Source organism: Scylla paramamosain, chromosome 2 (assembly GCF_035594125.1).
Source record: "Scylla paramamosain isolate STU-SP2022 chromosome 2, ASM3559412v1, whole genome shotgun sequence".
NCBI classification, from domain to species: Eukaryota; Metazoa; Arthropoda; class Malacostraca; order Decapoda; family Portunidae; genus Scylla; species Scylla paramamosain.
The window spans coordinates 40732433-40753604 of record NC_087152.1 but is presented as its reverse complement, the minus strand read 5'-3'; the positions used below and the strand labels follow the sequence as shown (position 1 = coordinate 40753604).

General features: G+C 43.1%; 1 protein-coding gene across 3 annotated transcripts in view; it reads left to right on the top strand.

The window, feature by feature from the left end:
- The window catches only part of LOC135115213 (putative neural-cadherin 2), a 105262-nt gene extending 84329 nt beyond the window's left edge, over positions 1 to 20933 (top strand). For all 3 annotated transcript variants that reach the window (XM_064031747.1, XM_064031756.1, XM_064031741.1), the window contains exons 4-7: positions 4715 to 4830; positions 5428 to 5592; positions 16768 to 16905; positions 20117 to 20933. In XM_064031747.1, the coding sequence (XP_063887817.1) occupies positions 4715 to 4830; positions 5428 to 5592; positions 16768 to 16905; positions 20117 to 20785 (1088 nt within the window). In that variant the 3' untranslated portion in view covers positions 20786 to 20933. The remainder of the gene's footprint in view (positions 1 to 4714; positions 4831 to 5427; positions 5593 to 16767; positions 16906 to 20116) is intronic.
- The last annotated feature ends 239 nt before the right edge of the window (positions 20934 to 21172 follow it).

Genomic DNA, 21172 nt, shown 5'->3' with positions numbered 1-21172 from the left:
GAGGGCAGCAGGAGACTCACTATCAAGGCTCGGAGGAGAGAGGAAGATTATGCGGAGACTTGGGGAGCAGGGTATTGAGGGTCGAGTCACGTTCAGGCGAGAGGAGAGTCTGGCCTCAGCCTTCACAGGGACGTCTGAATATCAAAGCAGATGACGACCAGGAAAGAGGAAAGGCAAGGAACGAGGAGGAAGAACGATAAAGAGGAAGGACAGGGAAAGATATGTTGGACGAAAGAGGGTTTAAGGAAGGAATATGGAGATGGACGACCGCAGGGGAGAGGAGTGAATGAGGGTGGAAAATCAAAAGGTCAGGATAAAGGAAGGGAAGGCGTGATTCGGGAAAGGAATTGGTGCAGGAAAAGAAGGTTGTGGAAAAGACTAAATTCGTGCTAATATTTTTGTCCTGCCATATTCATGAAATAAAAGGAGGATTTAAGTATCGTAGACCTTAAGAAAATAGACAAATCTTTTTTAAATGTGTGCAGTTGATTAAATGAAATTCGATTAGGTGTACTGATTTATATATGAACAAAAAGAAAATGCTATTAACATAAAAAAATAAATAAAGAAAAGAAAAAAAATATTTACGGACGGAAAGGGAAAAGAAGACATACACATGCAAGGAAAGACGGATGCCTCTCACATACACAAACACCCACATATATATACATTTTTGTGTGTAATTCTTTATGCATCTCGTTATTTCCGGCTTGGGACGCGAGGCTGCTGATTCCAGTCCTTGTATTTCACTCTTCATTTCCTCCGTATTTGTGTTTCGTTTCAGCGAGAATTATTTGCCTCTCTCTGCTTGTTTATTGTTGTTTATTGATGTGTTGTTTTGTTTTGCTGTTGGGAGATGTTATGCTATTTAACGACTTGGCTTTAAATGTACCTCGTTTTTCAGGATTATCGGAGAGATCGCTCACACACACACACACACACACACACACACACACACACACACACACACACACACACACACACACACATACACACACCATCATGTCCTGGCAATATTCCACACCATCTCGCACCAAACCCGAAGCCGCGCCCATACGCACGCACATTCCTTCAATACCTGTTTGATTCCTTTCCTTCTCCTACTTCTCCTTCTTTTCATCTTTTCTTGTTCTTGTTCTCGTTGTTCTTTTCCTTCTTCTTCGTCTTTTTTTTCTTCTTTTTCGTCTATTTCTTCATCTTTTTTCTTACGTTTTTTTTTTGTCTTCAGTTTTCTTCTTACTTCTCACTTATTATATCTTACGTTTTTTCTTCACCTTTTTTTTTTCTCCTCTTCCTCCTCCACCACTTTCACCACCAGCACCACCACCACCACCACCACCACCACCACCACCACCACCACCACCTCCTCAAGCTGCTTTACATTCACCTCGTCCGCAGTGAAAAAAAAAAAAAAAAACTCAAAGCAACCTAATGTTTTGTCTTGTTGTCCTTCAGGCCGCCTGGTACTTCTGGCCTGGAAATTGTCTCATTTTAGCCTACACCGTTCTCTCTCTCTCTCTCTCTCTCTCTCTCTCTCTCTCTCTCTCTCTCTCTCTCTCTCTCTCTCTCTCTCTCTCTCTCTCTCTCTCTCTCTCTCTCTCTGATTTGAAGGTGTATTGGTGTTACCCTTCCTTTCTGAATCCTTTAAAATAATTACAATATGGAATTACCTTCATTTTCGAGTATTTTTATTCCGTGCACGTTGTCGTTTGTTTACATTAAGAGCTAAACTAATGGATTTTACGGCGCTGTTTTCCTTTCCACCTTGTTGAAATGGTCAGTGTAACCTCTATTAGTTTTACTCCTCTTTTATTTCGTCGTGTTTTTGTTTGTCACACTAGCGTCGCTCTCAATCTAAAAACACTTTCTCTTTCATCCGCCACGCGCGATTATTACATTTTTCTGAACCTCGTCAAAAACTTGTTGAATCCTGCCAGTCTACAATCTCAGATACACATTTTTCAGTTGGATATCCAAACGCTTTTAAATAGCATATCAAAGTGGAATCTGGCATTAGATCAGCATAGAAATTTTAAACATTCCCCCCTCTTTTTTTTTTTAGCATGAGCACACGTCAAAAACTATAAATGGAACCTAAAAATGAGGTCATCAACGTGACTTCTCCATTTAGAACACATGATAGTGAAATACATCATTACGATACCGCAGAGATTTTAAATAAACGCACATAAAGAAATATAAGTGATACCACGCCATGACGACATCAGCGCCACTTCTCCCCTTCACCATATGATATCAAGACCTAAAAAGGCGTCACTACATTTCTTTTCTTACCAAGCAAAATATATGCACTCTTTACACGTCAAAAATTATAAATGGTACCTAAACATAACATTGACTTTTCGCTCTACGGACACATATGCGTAAATGGCAGCGTGCGAGGGGAGAGGGAGAGGTGGGGGAGTTAGTACCCTGATGAGGGCGCGCTATTATGTGTGTTGTGTGGCGTGTTGTTGAAAGTTTGGCGGCGTGTGTTGGGAGGACGCGGGTGCTGGAGGTAATAGAAGACCCATTGGACCGTAACGAGACTATATGTTGAAAATATTGAAGTGGAGAGAGAGAGAGAGAGAGAGAGAGAGAGAGAGAGAGAGAGAGAGAGAGAGAGAGAGAGAGAGAGAGAGAGAGAGAGAGAGAGAGAGAGAGAGAGAGAGAGAGAGAGAGAGAGAGAGAGAGAGAGAGAGAGAGAGAGAGAGAGAGAGAGAAATAATGAAGCAACGAAATTTATATAACGTTAACGTCATTAAGATAGGTGTGTGTGTGTGTGTGTGTGTGTGTGTGTGTGTGTGTGTGTGTGTGTGTGTGTGTGTGTGTGTGTGTGTGTGTGTGTGTGTGTGTGTGTGTGTGTGTGTGTGTGTGTGTGTGTGTGTGTGTGTGTGTGTGTATGTGTGTGTGTGCGAGTGTGTGCAGTTCACCCCTCCACAAATTCAGCACACTCGCCTTTTTCAGCCTCATTTTTCTCTTCCTCCTCCAGTATCGAGAAAAGAAAGCCTCGTTCAGTGTTAACGAGTATAATTTATTCCTCAGCTCCCCACACGTGTGCACAAAATATATCCCGCTCCACTCCTGTCGCTTTCAAAATTAATGGCAACACGTGCAAAACCTCCATGTAGATTCTTGGAAGTGTTGCTTTTCCTCATGGGGTTTGTATAGAATTCACTTGCATTTGTTAGTTAGATGTCTGGAAGTGGGGAGCGGTAGGGAGTATGTGGAGGTTCTGAATGGGCAACAGAACTAAAGGGTGTCGCTTGCTTGTACGTAAATAACATGCAGTAGTTGGTTTGAACTGGCTTTCATATATACGTGTGAACTAAAACAACTGTCTTTGGACTTTACTCGGAATGTCGTATCTGTGTGGTAACTGCTGACTCGCGTACACTCGTTAGTAATTAAATGAACTCAAATGAAAATCCTTATTCGTGCAAAGAAACACGGTACCTGTATACCATATTTTTGTAGTATTACAGACTCAAGTATAATCCATTAATGAAATCAAGTTCAATTAAATTCATTATCTATGCAATGGAAGAGAGCAGTGTTATAAAAGCAATTTGTGGAAAAATACAAGGCCATGAAGCAATTTACAGCAATATTAAATAGGTTCTCGTACATAGATTTAACTCGTAAACTGACCTATCAACCAAAGCAAAATGTGAAAATTGAAATGTTGGATGTCAGCAGTAAAATTAATTTGTGTAGGAACAAGAGATGATGAAACAATTAACAGAGGCTTAGAATATTCAGTCGTATGTATAATTAACTAGTTAACAGTACTGTAATTCTATAATCCTACTACCAAACCAAAGTATAAAAATGGAATTATCGGATGATGGAAGCTAAATGCATTCATTAACAGATAAAGCTGATACCCTCTCGATACTTTTCACTAAAATATGATATGAACTGTGTGTGTGTGTGTGTGTGTGTGTGTGTGTGTGTGTGTGTGTGTGTGTGTGTGTGTGTGTGTGTGTGTGTGTGTGTGTGTGTGTGTGTGTGTGTGTGTGTGTGTGTGTGTGTGTGTGTGTGTGTGTGTTCGTTCATGTGAATGCGTTTGCTCAAGAGGAGACAGGACTGTAAACTCTAATATCTTCCATGACATCTACAATTTCCTGCACCTCCTCCTCCTCCTCCTCCTCCTCTTCCTTCTCCTCTTCCTCCTTCTCCCTCTTACACAGTCTCCTGGTTCCTCTTACACATTCTCCTACTCCTCCTCCTTATTCTTTTCTTCACCTCTCAACACAAAGGCCATCCCCTTCTCTTCCTTCACCTATTTCTCATAATTTTCCTCTTTTTTTGTAACTTATTCCTTTCTTTTTTTCTTCTTCTTCCTCCTCTTCTGCCTCCTCAAATCCCATCTACGTTTGTTTCTCCTTCATAGCTTCTTTACCCCTGTCGTTCTGCATATTCGCCTCCTTCTCCTCCTCCTCCTCCTTCTCCTCCTCTTCTTCCTCTACCATCACCTTTCATTTTTCCTTTCCTTCCTCACCCTCTTCCCCTTGCCCTCCTTCGCATCTTTATTTACGCATATTTGTTACCACCATCTTCTCTTCTTCCTTCCACCATCTGTCCCTTTCCTCCCATTCCCTCTTCTCCTCTTCCTCCTGACCCACTTTGTTCCTCTGCCACCACCTTAACTCTCGCCCTCACTCGATCCATTCTCTCTCTAACCCCGCCTCTTCTGCCGTGCCTTCCCCAGGAGCCGAGGTGAGGTACAGCATCACTGGCGGCAACAAAGACGGTCTGTTCACCATCGACCAGCGAACAGGCACTGTCACTCTGGCCGCCGCCTTAGACTTTGAGATCAACAACAAGGTACGAGAGAGAGAGAGAGAGAGAGAGAGAGAGAGAGAGAGAGAGAGAGAGAGAGAGAGAGAGAGAGAGAGAGAGAGAGAGAGAGAGAGAGAGAGAGAGAGAGAGAGAGAGAGAGAGAGAGAGAGAGAGAGAGAGAGAGAGAGAGAGAGAGAGAGAGAGAGAGAGAGAGAGAGAGAGAGAGAGAGAGAGAGAGAGAGAGAGGTACGTAGGTAGGTAGGTATGTGGTGTGTTAGTGCAGTAAACAGTAGCTGTGTTATGGTGCCCGTTAAGTATGCGCAGTTTAAGAGATGACAGCCCCTCATTACCACCGTGCATTATAGCTCTTGGTGGTGGGTATTGCTGCGCCACCACCACAAACACTGCTAATGGTGGTGCTACTGCTGGTGCAGATATTGCCAGTACTGGTTATCCTTCCATTAATGCTGTTACTGTTGCTGATGCTAATATTATCAACTCTTTTCTGCTTCTCTTTTTATTAATTTTCCTACTACTGTCCTACTACTGCTACTACTACTACTACTACGACTACTACTTATTATACTGCTACAACCATCACCACTATTAACACCCTCTCTTCCACGCACTTTCTCCCCACAGCACGACCTGGTGGTGGCGGCGGAGGGCGGTGGTGAGACGACCTATGCCAAGGTGCGGGTGAGGGTGAACGATGTGAACGACAACGCGCCTTACTTCATCGACCCGCAGCCCGAGGTGGTGGTCGTGGAGGAGGACGACCGCCACCTGCCCGCCACCATTGCTACGGTCAGTCGTGTGATGTGATGTCGTTACCTACCACCATCATTACCGCTGTTACTACCACCACCATTACCACTGCTACTACCACAATATCTTTTAGTTCTATTAGCACCACAGCAACACTACCATCATTACTATCACCATCTCCATGACTTTCACTATCACTACTACTACTACCATCTCTATGACTTCTCTCCATTAGTTCTATTATCATCACCACCTCATTCATCACCATCATTACTACTGTTACTAATACCACCGCTACCATTACAATCATTATTACCGTCATCACCACCACAATGACTTTCCTTCACCAGTTCTATTACCACCATCACCTTATCCGTCACCACCGTCACTACCACCACGACCGCCATCACCACTGCGACTTTGCTCCGTCAGTTTTGTAACCAGTGCATCATTCTTCACCATCACCACTACCACTACTAGAATTACCACTACGATTTTCCTCCATCAATTTCATTATCGTCACCACTTCATTTCTCAATATTACTACCTACAACACCTAAACCTAACATCACTACCATAAAACTTTTTCCTACTACTACTACTACTACTACTACTACTACTACTACAAGTACTAGAAGCAATAGCAACAACAAAAACATCTACTTCTACTACGACGACTACAAATACTAGAAGCAACAGCAACAACGAAACATCTACTACTACTACTACTAATACTACTACTACTACTACTACTACTACTACTACTGCTACTGCTACTACTACTACTACTACACCCATCATCCCCGCCATCACCACCACCATTCGTAAAATATATGGCAACATGGGACATTTTATGAAGATGGAACTGTGCGGCATTGTGTGTGTTTATGTCGAGAGAGAGAGAGAGAGAGAGAGAGAGAGAGAGAGAGAGAGAGAGAGAGAGAGAGAGAGAGAGAGAGAGAGAGAGAGAGAGAGAGAGAGAGAGAGAGAGAGAGAGAGAGAGAGAGAGAGAGAGAGAGAGAGAGAGAGAGAGAGAGAGAGAGAGAGAGAGAGAGAGAGAGAGAGAGAGAGAGAGAGAGAAAACCAGCCTGCTTTGGTTCACGACGTGTTCCTATTTCTGTCGCTTTATTCACATGCAAATCCCCTCCGCCATCCCTTCCCTGTCTGTCTATAGAAGGCGCGGCCACTTCTCTGCTCTACAGCCCTCACTAACATATCTCCACCGTTCCAGCTCAAGACACTCGGGTTTTATATTCTTCTTTCTTTCCATCCCTTCATCGTTTATATATATACGAACAGAAGTCTTTGGAAAGTGATATGTGAAAACATTTTATTATCTCTGGAATGTTTTAGAAAGGGAAGCAGTGGCAGAGAGAGAGAGAGAGAGAGAGAGAGAGAGAGAGAGAGAGAGAGAGAGAGAGAGAGAGAGAGAGAGAGAGAGAGAGAGAGAGAGAGAGAGAGAGAGAGAGAGAGAGAGAGAGAGAGAGAGAGAGAGACAACCATAGATAGTCAGACTGATTCAGATAGACAGACAGACAGACAAAGACGGAAAATCCTTGCAAACCTGAATGTAGGACACTGTATGTAGCAGCAGGAGCATTACGGCAGCTACCAAGCATATGATGAAAGGCAGCAAGTAGCGCCAAGGTCCTTCACGAAATCTGAGGTCAACGTTGTGTACAAGGGTGCCACTTTTATGTTCGCTCACTTGCTTTGTTCTGTTGTATATCTCTTGCTATCTGAGTCAAGCAATATGAAGACCTTGCCAAAGAGCTTTTTTCTAGGGGGGAGAGGGAGGCGTTGAACTTACAGAATACTAAAAACTTTACAACTGTAATACAATAAACCATTAAATCTATAGGAATACTTTTGAAAATAACAGATTCTCATTAAAAGAAAAATACGGACACAATGATTATAAAATTTCACTTGTTACTAAAACATCTCACTTTTGAAAGAGAATATGGAAGTTAAAATTACGCAAAAAAAAGATAAAATAGTCTTCTATATGGTGATACTACAAAAAAAAAACTGGAAGCAGAAGATTTATAAGGTAACGGTAATGAATTTCCAATAGTCGTGTGTTCTTGTTGCAACTTAAATTACATACTGGAGAAAACCAAGTATGGAGGCGATAAAAGTTTAACATTATAGCAAAACATTATAACTTGCATTAGTGTGCAAGACAACACTTTTCAAGTGACATTTTTTTTTCGCCAAAACAAAAACAAAAAAAAAAAACAAAAAAAAAAACATCAAAATAGAAAAGTGATGAAAAAGGCACATTTTTCAAAAGTACTTTGGCTTTTTTCCGGCAAACTCATTCCAGCAGACATGTACCAATATCTGCATTGCTGGAAAAATACGATAAGAATGTTTACAGTATAATATGTTCGGGATGTTTACCTCCTAAAATCTTACTTACTTAAGTTTAATGCTGCAGAGAAAATTACTTATCTAAATTGAAATCTTCTACGGATTTTCGTCTTGACTTCCATGTTAACTTTTGCTAAAATTATACCCCTGGAGGGACTGTCAGGCGGGGACCTTATTACTCTCCGTTAAGGAAGTACCATAAAGCCATTAAGTAGCAGAGGAGTCTCGACCCTTGTGGCGTCAGGCAACACAGTACAGCTTGATGCAGACAGAAAGAACCTTAATTCAAAATGCATTACTCTCCGCCGCGGTACAAAATCCGTCCTTTCCTTCCTCCCTTGTTTGCTTCCTTCCTCCCTTGTTTCCCTCCCTCCCGCCCGCCGTCCTCCCACGCGTCTGAGTCTCCTGAGCAGCGAAAAAGGTGGGACACAAAAACGAAAATGAAGTCTGCTTTTATTTTCCAGCTGCTTCAAATGCCTTGTCCTTCTCCTCCTCCTCCTCCTCCTCCTCCTCCTCCTCCTCCTCTTTCTCCTTCCTCTTTTGCATTCACCTGCAACCTTTCTCTCTCTCTCTCTCTCTCTCTCTCTCTCTCTCTCTCTCTCTCTCTCTCTCTCTCTCTCTCTCTCTCTCTCTCTCTCTCTCTCTCTCTCTCTCTCTCTCGACGTTTAACAGAAGGAAGAGTTGAGTCGTTTATATATCATTATCGTAATAATAATAATAATAATAATAATAATAATAATAATGATAATAATAATAATAATAATAATAATAATAATAATAATAATAATAATAATAATAATAATAATAATAATAATAACCCCTATCGTGGATGTTGGCCCAAGCAGGTGGAGGCTTCATCACTTTAATGAGGATTCCCTGCGTTACTTGGAGGAAAATGCGGAGGGAAAGCTGAGGAACACGACCACATTTGCTACTAATGCTGCTACTTAAGCACCACCGCCACCGCCACCGCCACCACCACCACCACCACCATCCCCTCCTCCTCCTCCTCCTCCTCCTACTACTACTACTACTACTACTACTACTGTTACTCTTGCTACGGTTTTCCTCCTCTTTCTCTTCAGCTTTAACCCATTTCTATACGAGGATCACCATTTCTTGCTTGCCTGTCCACCTTTCCCTGCCTTCCATGTGCTGCTCCCTAAGCCATTCTCCCTCATGTCATTTGCAGCGTTATCCTTCCATCGCAACCTCTGTCTTCCTCTTCCTCCTCTTCCGTCTATCTTCATGTCCATAACCCTCCTACACACTTGGTCTCCTCTTCACATACCATGATCAAACTATTGTTGTCTTTCTTTCACTCTTTTTTTGTGAAAGAGGGGCACTGACCTAGAGTAACATAACGTTGTAAATTGAAAGCCCACTGAAGGTGTCAGTAAAGAGTGCAGTCAAAAAAGGATAACCCAGAATTTGAGAAGTGTCTTGAAACTTCCCTCCTGTAACAGTTTCAGCTAAAGTTAGGAGGAAGTAGAGAAGCAGGCAGGGAATTCCAGAGTTTACCAGTAAAAAGAGTGAAAAATTTATAACACTGGTTAACTCTTGCATCAGGGAGGTGAGAAAGCGGAAAGGCCCGTGTTATCAAAAGCGCTGTTGTGGCTTCAGGAGTATCTACAAAAAGGCACAGAGATGATTAGTCGTGTTCTCATGGGTGTTTGCTTCCCCAATGACAATACACATTGTTAAGAATAGAGGTGAGCGAAAATAGTCTTTGAATCTTCCTCTACTTTAACTGTTCCTCTAACAAAATCATTTCTGATCGTATCATCTTTTCTTGCTACGGTTTTATCTCCTCGTAAATCCACTTCCTTCCTAAGTCGCCATAAGCAGCTTAACACCAAACCCCGGAAGAGATATACGCCGGAAGGTTCACCACATCACGTCTGGCTGACAGCAGGAGCTCCCCGCCAGGACAAGTCAGCAACAGATGGCGCTAATAGCTGTTCCAGGAGCCATTACATTACATCATTACACCATCCATCTCTAGCTAACGACTCACGCTGTCGCCTCACTCTTGGGTTACCTGTATACAAACACGCCATCTGTGGAGCGTTAATGGCAATGCTTATGTATGAAGATACGTCCGTTATGCTGAAACAATGAGTCAGGAAATATAAATGTCAGGGATTAATGTTGTAGTTATTATTATTATTATTATTATTATTATTATTATTATTATTATTATTATTATTATTGTTGTTGTTGTTGTTGTTGTTATTATTATTATTATTACTGTTTACAAGACCAATAACATACCTACATTACCTACCCGTTCTCGTGTAAGTGTATTTGTGTGTGTGTGTGTGTGTGTGTGTGTGTGTGTGTGTGTGTGTGTGTGTGTGTGTGTGTGTGTGTGTGTGTGTGTGTGTGTGTGTGTGTGTGTGTGTAACTCATCCAAGACATACTACACACACACACACACACACACACACACACACACACACACACACACACACACACACACACACACACACACACACACACACACACAAGAATATCCATCCCTACAAACATCACGTAAATTTCACCAGCGGTTATCTCACCTCCCCTGACACACACACACACACACACACACACACACACACACACACACACACACACCATCCAACTTCACGTGAAATAAAAAAAAAAGACAATACATTTCAGTTGACTCCCCTGCACTGACACGTCCCTTAACTCCCTCACTGAACATCGTATACACCAAGATAAATTCCAAACCGATCACGTGTGCAGAAAAAGTAACAAAAAGAGAAGAGCAAAGCCAGTCGAGTAGGATTCCCCGTGGACAAGTTAGTGAGGTGCTTTATAACCCGTGAGTGGACGAGGGTGGGCGAGAGAGCCGCGGTTCAATTTGGTTTTTGGGTGATATTCCTGTGTTCCCGGTGAAAGTGGAAAATATAAGTGTCTCTCTCTCTCTCTCTCTCTCTCTCTCTCTCTCTCTCTCTCTCTCTCTCTCTCTCTCTCTCTCTCTCTCTCTCTCGGCGTGTCTGTCTGTGTTTTTTCTGTCACTGTTTTTATGTCTGTTTCTCTCTTTCTATTTCTCTGTCTGTTTCTCTGTCTGTTTTCCTGTCATTGTTTTCCTCTCTCTCTCTCTCTCTCTCTCTCTCTCTCTCTCTCTCTCTCTCTCTCTCTCTCTCTCTCTCTCTCTCTCTCTCTCTCTCTCTCTCTCTCTCTCTCTCTCTCTCTCTCTCCTCCCCTTTGTCTCTATTTTTACTTCCTCATACACAAATGGTCAAATGCACACCAGCTCTCTCTCTCATTCATAACTCAACTACTGTGAGTAATGAATCCTCCTTTTACTTCCCTCTCCCTCGCTGTCTCTTTCTCCCCGCTGGTCATCTATTCTCACGTTCGGTTCTATGGTTAAAGGTTAAAGGTCCCTAGTGGGTTACAGAGTGAGGTGCGTAAACGAAGCTTCCTGCCCATTTCTCCTTCTCTCTGTCTTTCCCAGTATAATAAACGGACGGTCTTTACTCTCTCCGTCTCTGCCTCCCAGTGTCCTCTCCTGTGAACATGTATTTCGTGCTCTATCATCATTCACCGACCTGCTGTGTGAGAAATGGCAGGATGACACGGGACAAGAGACACCAAACAGGCGACAAGTATTATTTAGTCTCTGCAGTAAGCTTATATTCTTGCTCCCTTTCTCCCTGTCAGTCTTGCTCCTTCCTTTGTTCATGTCTATAGCAGCAGACATGTATATAGTTTTGTGTTAATTTTTTTAATCTAGGTGACAAGTATTAGTGAAAAGAAGAAAGACGTAGTATTATTGCTCTCTTTCTCCTTGTCAGTCTTACTTTTCCCATTGTTCATGTTAGGAGACACGTATGTAAGTTTCTGTAACTTTGCTTTTACCGAGCTGTATGATACACACGAGTGTCAAAGAAAATTACAAAGCAGTAACAGTGAAATGAACACAAAGGTATCGCATAAGACTTGAATGAAATACGGAGCAGTAACTGAAAAAAAAAAAATATTGTTACTGCATATCACGAGGCAAAATTCGCGTCTGTCTTCATCCTATCCTCCATCAAACATTTATAGATGCACACTCCGCCAGTATCACAACAGAACCAAGACTACATTATGGCACTGAAAATAAAGTAGAATAAAAGCTAAAATACTGAAAGGCTGTCACATGAATCCAATGACGCTACGTTTTCTTATCTCTCTTTTCACCCCTACACGCATACATACACTGCACGTGGAGACACTTCCTTATCACTGACTGAACGTCCAGCAATATGAACCGAGGAAAACAGTACTGGTGAGCGAAAATGAAACTGAAAGCCTTGTCGGTCTGCATTTCGCGCGTGTAACAGTCACTTTCCGCGGGTTTGAACCTCCAACAAATAAAGAAAAGGGAAAACTGTACTGACAAAAGAAAATAAAACCATGAAAGTTGTGTAGGCCTGTCTTTCGCGAGCAGGAGTCACTCTGCCAAGAAATAAACATCGAGGGAGACTGTACTGGTAAAAGAAAATGAAAGCCATGTCGGTCTGTCTTTCGGGCATCGGAGTCACTCGCAGCGGCTTTGAACCTCTAACAAACAAACAAAAATGAAAACCACACTGCCAAACGAATATGAAACTGTGAAAGCCGTGTCGTTCTTTCGTAGTCTTTCATCGCAGCTATGAATCTCAAAAAAAAAAAAAGTGAAAAATTGTACTGGAAAACGTCAATTAAAGGGTGAAAGGCATGCCGGTCTATCTTTCGCGTCCCAGTGTCATTGTTCGCTGCTTCACAGTCACTAGTAGCAGCCAACCATTGCAAGGGATGCACCGAGCCTTCACATCACTGCGGGGCAAGTTAAGACCGCAAAGCTTTGTCTTGTGTGCGTTTCCCCGTGTAAGAACAAGCGGTTTCTGCGTAATATTCATGTCGCTTAAGTCGCTCTCCTTGCTGCTTTTCATCACGGCATACCTCAGCGACCCTGCCATGCCTCCTTTCTCACTGTCAACATTCTCACTATCCGTTCCCAGCACATTCATTTACACATTCCTTCCAACCTCTACCATTACCTCGTAGCGTCCCTTGCTGCCCTGTATACTTAACTTATCTCAGTAACACTGTCACATCTCGTTCCTATCACCAGCAACACAGCCACGCCTTCTTTTTCATCGTCAGCATTCTTACCGGCCGTCGCTAGCACATGCATTCCTTCCAGCCACTATCATTATCTCTTACCGTTTCTCGCTGTGTTCGCTGGCATACCTCAGGGACTCTGCCACATCTCTTTCTTATCGTCAGTATCTTTACCACCCTAGCATACACAACCCTCCCAACTAAACTATTACTTCTTACCAGTAGCAAGCTTTTCTCACACAGCCTGCTGCACACCACATACTGTTCTTACCATTTTACTCTGCATTTATTTTTCTAAATAAGAAGGGACTCTGACCTAGGGCAACAAAAAGGCCATTCATTAAAAGATTTCATTCATTAAAGGTGCCAGTCCCTAAACTCTGCACGTATTCAAAAGGGTTATCAACACTACCACCTCCATTGTCCTCCTCACGACCCACACCATTATCCTTCTGCCTCTCACCGTGCGATTCGTCCGTGCAAGATTTTCCAAAGCAGTAATGTCGCAATATGATGTCCCTACTCTGCGTGTTGCTGGAAATGGGAGCTGATGGACTGGTTTCAAAGGTTTGGATTCGAGGATTCACTTTATTGAATTAAGTTACGTAGTTACTGTTAATGTACTAGTTAAAGTTTGCACTCACGTCCAAACTTCCTCTCGTGCTTTGTTAAATTTATTGAAAAGAGTACGTGTTTCCGCAGCCAGCCTAGCCACTTTAATTTTTATTCCCCCTCTTCTTTCTCCTCCTCCTCCTCCGCCTCCTCCTCTTCCATGTCTTCTTCCTTCTCCAATTTGTCTTCTTGTTCGTGTTCTTTTTGTGAGATTTTTGTTCTTGCTGTTCTTTTTCTCCTCCTCCTCTTCTATGTCTTCTCCCTCCTCCAATTTGTCTTCTTGTTCGTGTTCTTCCCCGAGATTTTTCTCACTGTTCTTCATCTTGTTCTTCCTGTTCTTGTTTTCCTTCTCCTCCTCTACCACCACCACCACTACTACCACTACCACCACCACCACCACCACTACCACTACCATCACCACCACCGCTATCACCACCACCCTCCCATGTGACGGAACGGAGAAATAACTGCTACAGGATAAATATAATTTTTCGCCACTCTAGCGAAATCGTAAGCCAAGAGTTATGGGCTCTCAGTACCAGTAGTTTGATTTAGGTGTGCAAACTTTAATACTGTTCCCTGAAGTGGAAAAATACGGCCATTTTCATGACAGCTGGAGCCGCGGGAAATGAGGGATTAAAGGCAGGGAAGAGAAATGGGGGTGATGCTTCGCTGAGGCAGTCTATGAAGCTGCGCCTAGGCAGTTTATTAACAAGGGTACGTATTCTCAAATGATTCAGTGTCTTATGTCGAGTACTTCTTCTGGTAGACTCTAGTGGGGAAAAGAAATGAAGAGCAGGACGTTACAAGAGAAGCCGTGGTTGGATATAGAGGTGATAGGAATGCAAAGGAAAAGGAAACCGAGGAAAACAAACTAGCAAATATTACAACAAGCAAATACAAATAAAGCTACTATGATAAATTACGGTCCAAGATTCACTACCCAATTCTAAGCTCAAAATAGTACTCATCCCTTGAGAATTGCTAAGGGCAAACTCGCAGTCATCTGAATAATATTTCAAGCCTGAAGTACCATTCAGTCTCCTTGATTGTCGAGACAGATTGCAGTAAGACCCAGTACGTGATATTAACATTCGTAAGATCGTGTGAATACAAGAACATAAGAAAAAAATAAGAGAATCTGCAAAAAGCCATCACAGCTATACCTGGGAGTCAATTTATAAAACATGCCTATCTCTTTCCACTATCATCTCCATCCTTACACGTTAAGAAAAGAAGGGACTCAATGCGTGATGTATCTAAGAAAAGAAGGGACTCAATGCGTGATGTATCTAAATAAGAAAAGAAAATGTCACTAAGAACATCTAAAATACCATCTTTCTCGTTAAATCTTCTGCTCCGTCGCATTTTCCTCTATCTCAAGGCTGCATGACAGCAGGACACACCACATGTTATCTCTGACGAAGAAAGTCATCCCTACAATAGTCTCCCTCATAAAAAGGAAATTACTTTAGCTGTGTCAGAAAAGAAAGCCCTGACACCTTATTAACGGCATTTCTGGGCCAGCATAAGTTGAATACGTGCAGCCACTCGTCCTGTAACACCTCCTGACGAAGACTTTCACCAGCACACTTCCCACAGAAAAACAATTGGGTATCTATCAAAGGTAATTCAAATGTCGGTAATAAAAAAGTTTCCCATACACATTTGTAAAAATACTAAGATATTCCACAAGGTCACGTAATCTAATTGTTGATAATGATGAAGTTTCTCCTCGTCATTCCTATCAAAGTAGAACGACAAAACCCACAAACCAGATACCTTCTCTTGCATTCACTTTGGTAACAGAGAGTAAAGCTGCTCACTCGCATTGTCTGAATAAACCAAGTCTTCAGTGGAGTGGAAAGAAAGACATTAAGATGGTATGGACACGTGAAGACAAGGGAGGAGGAAAGGCTGTCAAAGCGGTGGCTGGCACGATACCACAAGGAAGAAGGCCTGAGGGGAGACCACGGAAAAGATGGATAGGTGTCAAGGGGGCGGTAGAAAGGAGCGGAAAGCAGACGGCTGACGTGGAGAAACAGGAACTCTTCATGGACAGGAAAAGGAGGGACTTATCTACTTCTGCACTCTTGGTAATAGTCTTGAGGGAGTAAAGCAGCTCACTCTTACCGTCTGATTACAAGGAGACCACAGTGGCAATAGAGAAAAAGGTAGAATAGATGGACGGCGTAAAGAGACAGTAACTTCTTAAGGACAGGAAGAGTTGGAGGGACTTATCTACTCTCGCACTCACCAAGGTAACAGTTCTGAGAGAGTAGAACAGCTCACTCACGCCGTCTGATTACAAGGAGTCCCCAATGGCAATAGATCTCCCCGGGTCCCGAGGCGGCGTGACGAGTGACAGTCCCCGCCTGCCATTTATCTCACGCCGTCCCCTCACCAACATCCTTCCCACCACAGAAATTTCATTAACACAAATGGAAAACAAGTACAAACAAGTCCTTGAGAGCGGAGATCGTTAGTACAAGGACACAGTATTCAACCAACTCAGTGTTTCGTCCAGTATTTTTTTTAAACTGCACCGCGGTAAAGGAAGCACACACACACACACACACACACACACACACACACACACACACACACACACACATGCAGGCAGCTAACTCTCAAAGCGCTTCACCTTCACAGAGCCAACCGAAGCGTAATTCTAACCGGACACTGACACGGAGAAGCCTTGTTACCTGAGCAGGGAACAAGAGGGGTTTGGCTGACGAGAGAGAGAGAGAGAGAGAGAGAGAGAGAGAGAGAGAGAGAGAGAGAGAGAGAGAGAGAGAGAGAGAGAGAGAGAGAGAGAGAGAGAGAGAGAGAGAGAGAGGATGATATGCAAGTGTAGTATATTGCTGAATAATTGCATTGTTGTGAAATGTACGAGTTCATATAACGAATAACTACGTACTGATATGTGAGTGCGTGTATCTCGGTGTATATTTACGATATTCTGGGTATCATAATATAGAAGCATTTGTTGTCGTGATCTATAACTCTATATTCTGCTTGTCTCGCTACATATGTCCGAGGAGGAGCCTGTCTATCTATCTATCCATCTATCTACCTATTTATCTATCTACATATCCCTCTGTATTTTATTTATCCACACAGGTATCGGCTCAGGACAGTGACTGGCTGGACCACCACGGGCTGCTGTACACGGTGCGCGGCGATGGGGTGGACGGCCTGGATCCCGCTGACGCCTTCTTCACCATTAACTCCCTTACCGGCGACCTCATCCAGCTGAGGGTGAGTGACCGAGTGACCTGACGCCAGCCCGGCCCTTCACTGCACCTCACCCCGCTCCTCCCCTCCATCCCGCTTCTCTATCTTCTTTACTTCCATTGCATTCACTCTTTCAGTCTTTTGTCTTTTGACTCTGGAGGGTTTGGCTTTTGTTGCTCCTCCTCCTTTTATTTGTTCCTTGTTTGTCTTTCAGGCTTATTTCATTCCTTTTTTTTATCTTGTATCCATCCTTTAACTTTTTTTTTCTCTGCAAGGTTTAGTTTTGTTCCTTCTCCCCCTCCTCCTCCTCCTTTATCTTCTTAATTTACCTTTAGACTTTTCTCTAGGTTAATTTACGTCTTTCAGGTTAATTCCATCCCTTGTTTATCTTGCTGCTTTCACCCTTCCACTCTTTCCTCTGCGGGGCTGAAGGAGTTTTGTTCTTCCTTCTTCTTTATCTCCTTACATTAATTTACTGAGGCTTTTCTGTATGTTAACTTATGTCCTTTAGTTAAATCTCTTTCCTTCTTTATCTTCTTTCAACATCTTTTCTCGGTAGTGTTTTTTGGTTCATTTTTAGTTCCATTCTTTCTTTATTCTCTGGGTCTCGTTCACGTTTGATCTCTTTTATCTAGTGTCTATTTTTGTAATCCAGCTTAGTTCATTTGTCCCTTCGTAAGTCTCTCTTCCATTTTGAGTCTATAATCTGCTTTGGTTCTCTCTCTCTCTCTCTCTCTCTCTCTCTCTCTCTCTCTCTCTCTCTCTCTCTCTCTCTCTCTCTCTCTCTCTCTCTCTCTCTCTCTCTCTCTCTCTCTCTGCGACTTCTTCCTCATCCTCTGTTCTTTTTCTCAATTTTTCCCCCTTTCTTCTCCTATATTTATTTTTTCATTAACTTCCGCCATTATAATTCAAAGAAAAAATCTAGAAATAATAAACATTTCAGTTATAAAATTTAGTGGCAAACATTTCACTAATGGACGCCAGAAGGACTTTGACGCTCGCAACAGCATTAAGTTTTGCTGTTTAAGAGGATTGCACATATATTTTTCCTTTTCCATCGACTCTGGGGAATGAAAAGCCACCATGAAAAAATGAGAATAATGAAAGCGATGCGGATTAATCAAGCAGGATGCACTAACACGTATACAAGGAAGTAAAAAAAAAAAAAAAAAAAAAGCAGAACTAGTCGATACTTATTTGGTGTTTTTTTTCTTTCTTTTTCTCCTTTTTCTTTTCATCTTTCCTTTTTCCCGAAAGGGGACACAACAATACGGGAAAAAAGCCTGATAAGTTTTCACTCGCAAAGAAAAAAAAAAGAGAGAAAAAAAATACTTCCAAATCCGAATCTAATTACGTTTCGAAAATATCCTGATACTTTTTCTCTAGATTCAGTTCATGTTATAAAGAAAAAGAAAAGAAAAACCGGAACAGGCAGAAGAGTTCCAGAATTTATCAGTGACGGGGGTGAAAGAATGACGATACTAGTAATGTGGCATTAATGAGATAGCCAACATAAGAATGAGAGCATGTAGAAAGTCTTGTGCAGCGAGATCGGAGGAGTTACCATTTCAAAAGGGCAAAATACAGGACAGAAGACTGCAACTGATACAATACCTGCAGCAAAGGATGAGGTACTGAAGATAGGAGCTGGCTGGAGAAGCCTTACACTTTACTCTGTTCACATTATAAGGAGTCAAGAAAATTCAATATAAACAATACTGACCCGCAAAAAGAGAGAGAGAATATTAGAAACGTCGCTAAGAAAACAACTCGCAATGCACAGCTAACGTATCTTGAGCCAAGGGTTTTTCATCACTACGAATTCAAAGGTCATCAAAACAGCAAAGCACAGATGCAACACCCCACTTGGTCTTTACCTCCGACACATCTTGACCCAATGCCAGATTCATCACCACCACCACCACCAGTAACGAAAGGCAAGACAAAGGGACATAAACATAGCCTTGAGTCTGTAAAGAGAAGTAAAGTTTCAAGATGGCCCGTTAGATGCATCACCATCACCATCACTACTACTATAATATTCCTCCTCCACCTCCTCCTCCTCCACTACTTCCTGTTCCTTTTTTTTCAGCTTTTCTCTTTCCATCGTCCACCTCCTCGTCCACCTCTTCATGTCCTTATTCTCCTCCAAGTTCTTTTATTCCTTTATATCATGTCTATTCCCTCCACCTTCTTATTCTTCCGCCTCCTTATTTCCTTCCTCTTCCTCTTCTTCCACCAAATCCTTCTCTTCCTGATCCGATATGCCCGCAGTCTCCCCTAAATTCCTTCCGGTTTCCTTCTTTTCCTTCTATTCCTTTCTCTTTCAGATAAGTCTATTCTTTTATTTTTCCTTTTTCATCCTCACCTCCTCTTCCAGACACATGAAAGGCCGCCAGAACGCAAGGCCACCGTCAACTACGTAGCTATCCTCTTTAATTTCGCGGTAAAATCTAATTGTGCGCATTTCTCGCCTCGTGCAAACAAAAAAAATAAAAAAAATAAAACTCATTTATCGACAGGACTCCACCACTTCCTTCGTGTCTTCCTGGATAAGTTTTACAGCAAGAATATAAATGATGAGTGTCTAGAAATCTGTGCGCATTTCTCTTCTCGTGCGAACATGAAATAAATAAAACTTTCATAAATCGACAGGACTCAAACACTTCCTTTCCTGTCTTTCGCTGGAGATATTTTGCAGCAAGGATATAAACGATGAATTTTCCGACTGCAGCGATGAAGACAATAAGGATACATCATATTTCCAACCACGGACATTTATCAACTTTGACGGAGCTGTGGATCATAAGAGAGGCGTTGTTCGCGGCGCATTTCACACGAACCGAAGTAAATTTACAGCCTAGGAAATGTATTGCTGCTGGGGAAGAAAATATAAACGAGGCAGTGGTGAGAGGGATGGCTGAGTAGACTGGGCTGAGCTGAACTAGAATGGAGAAATTATGATACGGCCTGGTGTCGTGTATTATTGGTTCAGATGTACGTTATTCTTCCTCACTTGTTCATTTGCTTGCTCTCTCTCTCTCTCTCTCTCTCTCTCTCTCTCTCTCTCTCTCTCTCTCTCTCTCTCTCTCTCTCTTTCACCGCCTTTTTCCTTTCCTTTTGCTTCTTTTCCCCCATTTTTCTTTTTTTTCTTAATTTCTTTCAGTGAAGTCTTTTTTTTTAGCAAGCAACACGTAACAACTCGCCTTTTCTTTCTCTCTCTCTCCCCCTTCAGCCGCTGGACCGTGATCCCCCACGCGGCAAGCCCGTGTGGCGAGTGCGTGTGCAGGTGCGGGACGGACAGGCCCTCTGGAGCCGCCAAGCGATGCATAGACACCTCGCCTCCCTTCCCAAGAGAGGCAACGTGAGCACACTTAAGAAAACGCGACTAAGAGGCAAGAGAGGTACGCGATCTGATTCCAGGGCAGCCTTTTCCCCTTCATCTGTCGCGGGAAAAGCTCATTCAGGTAGAACAACTTGTGGTGGGAATGCAGCGAGGATGAGGGTGACGAATGGAAACAGTATGAAGAAAGCAGCCACGCCAGAACGCGGCGCCGAGGATTCTATGCCCATGAAGGAAAAAAAACCGAAGCGAGAGGAGCGACGCGGTAGCCAAAATGAGGCCGCCCTGTCTTTAGGCAGTGATGACATCTCGGGGAGCGGAACGAACACATGGACAAAAAAGAGTCAAATAGCTCACGCTGCTATCTCAGGAGAAAGATGCCAGCACGCCCACCACACAGAAACCTTCAAGCTGCGGGGAATCGTCGACTCCAAAGGAGAAACATCGTTAGTAATTCTAACCCGAAGGAAGACTCAGAATGGAGGTCCTCACCGGCACACACCCGCAATCCCAGGGTCCATCCTCACTATCTGGACCGTAATGTTCCCATGCTCCGCGTAAACCAGACGCGGAGCAAAACCCGAGGACAGGCCAGCGAGCGTTTCAAGGCAACAGGCACAGCTCATTCCGCTCACGGCCACAAGACGGAACTTAAAGGAAACGGGAGCTCAGCATCTTCCTTCTACCGGCGGCTTCGGGGCCTTCAGCTCAGAGATTCCCGCGCTGGACAAGCCAAGACTCTCTTCAGGAGAAGCGTGGAAAGAGAAACATTAAAATCTTCTGACCACAGAGCTTCTCAACATGAAATTAAACGACAAAAGGATGAAGATGAGGAAGAAGAGGAGGATGAAGAGGATGAGGAAGATGAAGAAGCGGCTTGGGAGAAAGCTTGTGGAGGGGAGGGGGAGGGACACGAGGCAGGGCCAGCTGGGAGGCGGCTCGGGGGCG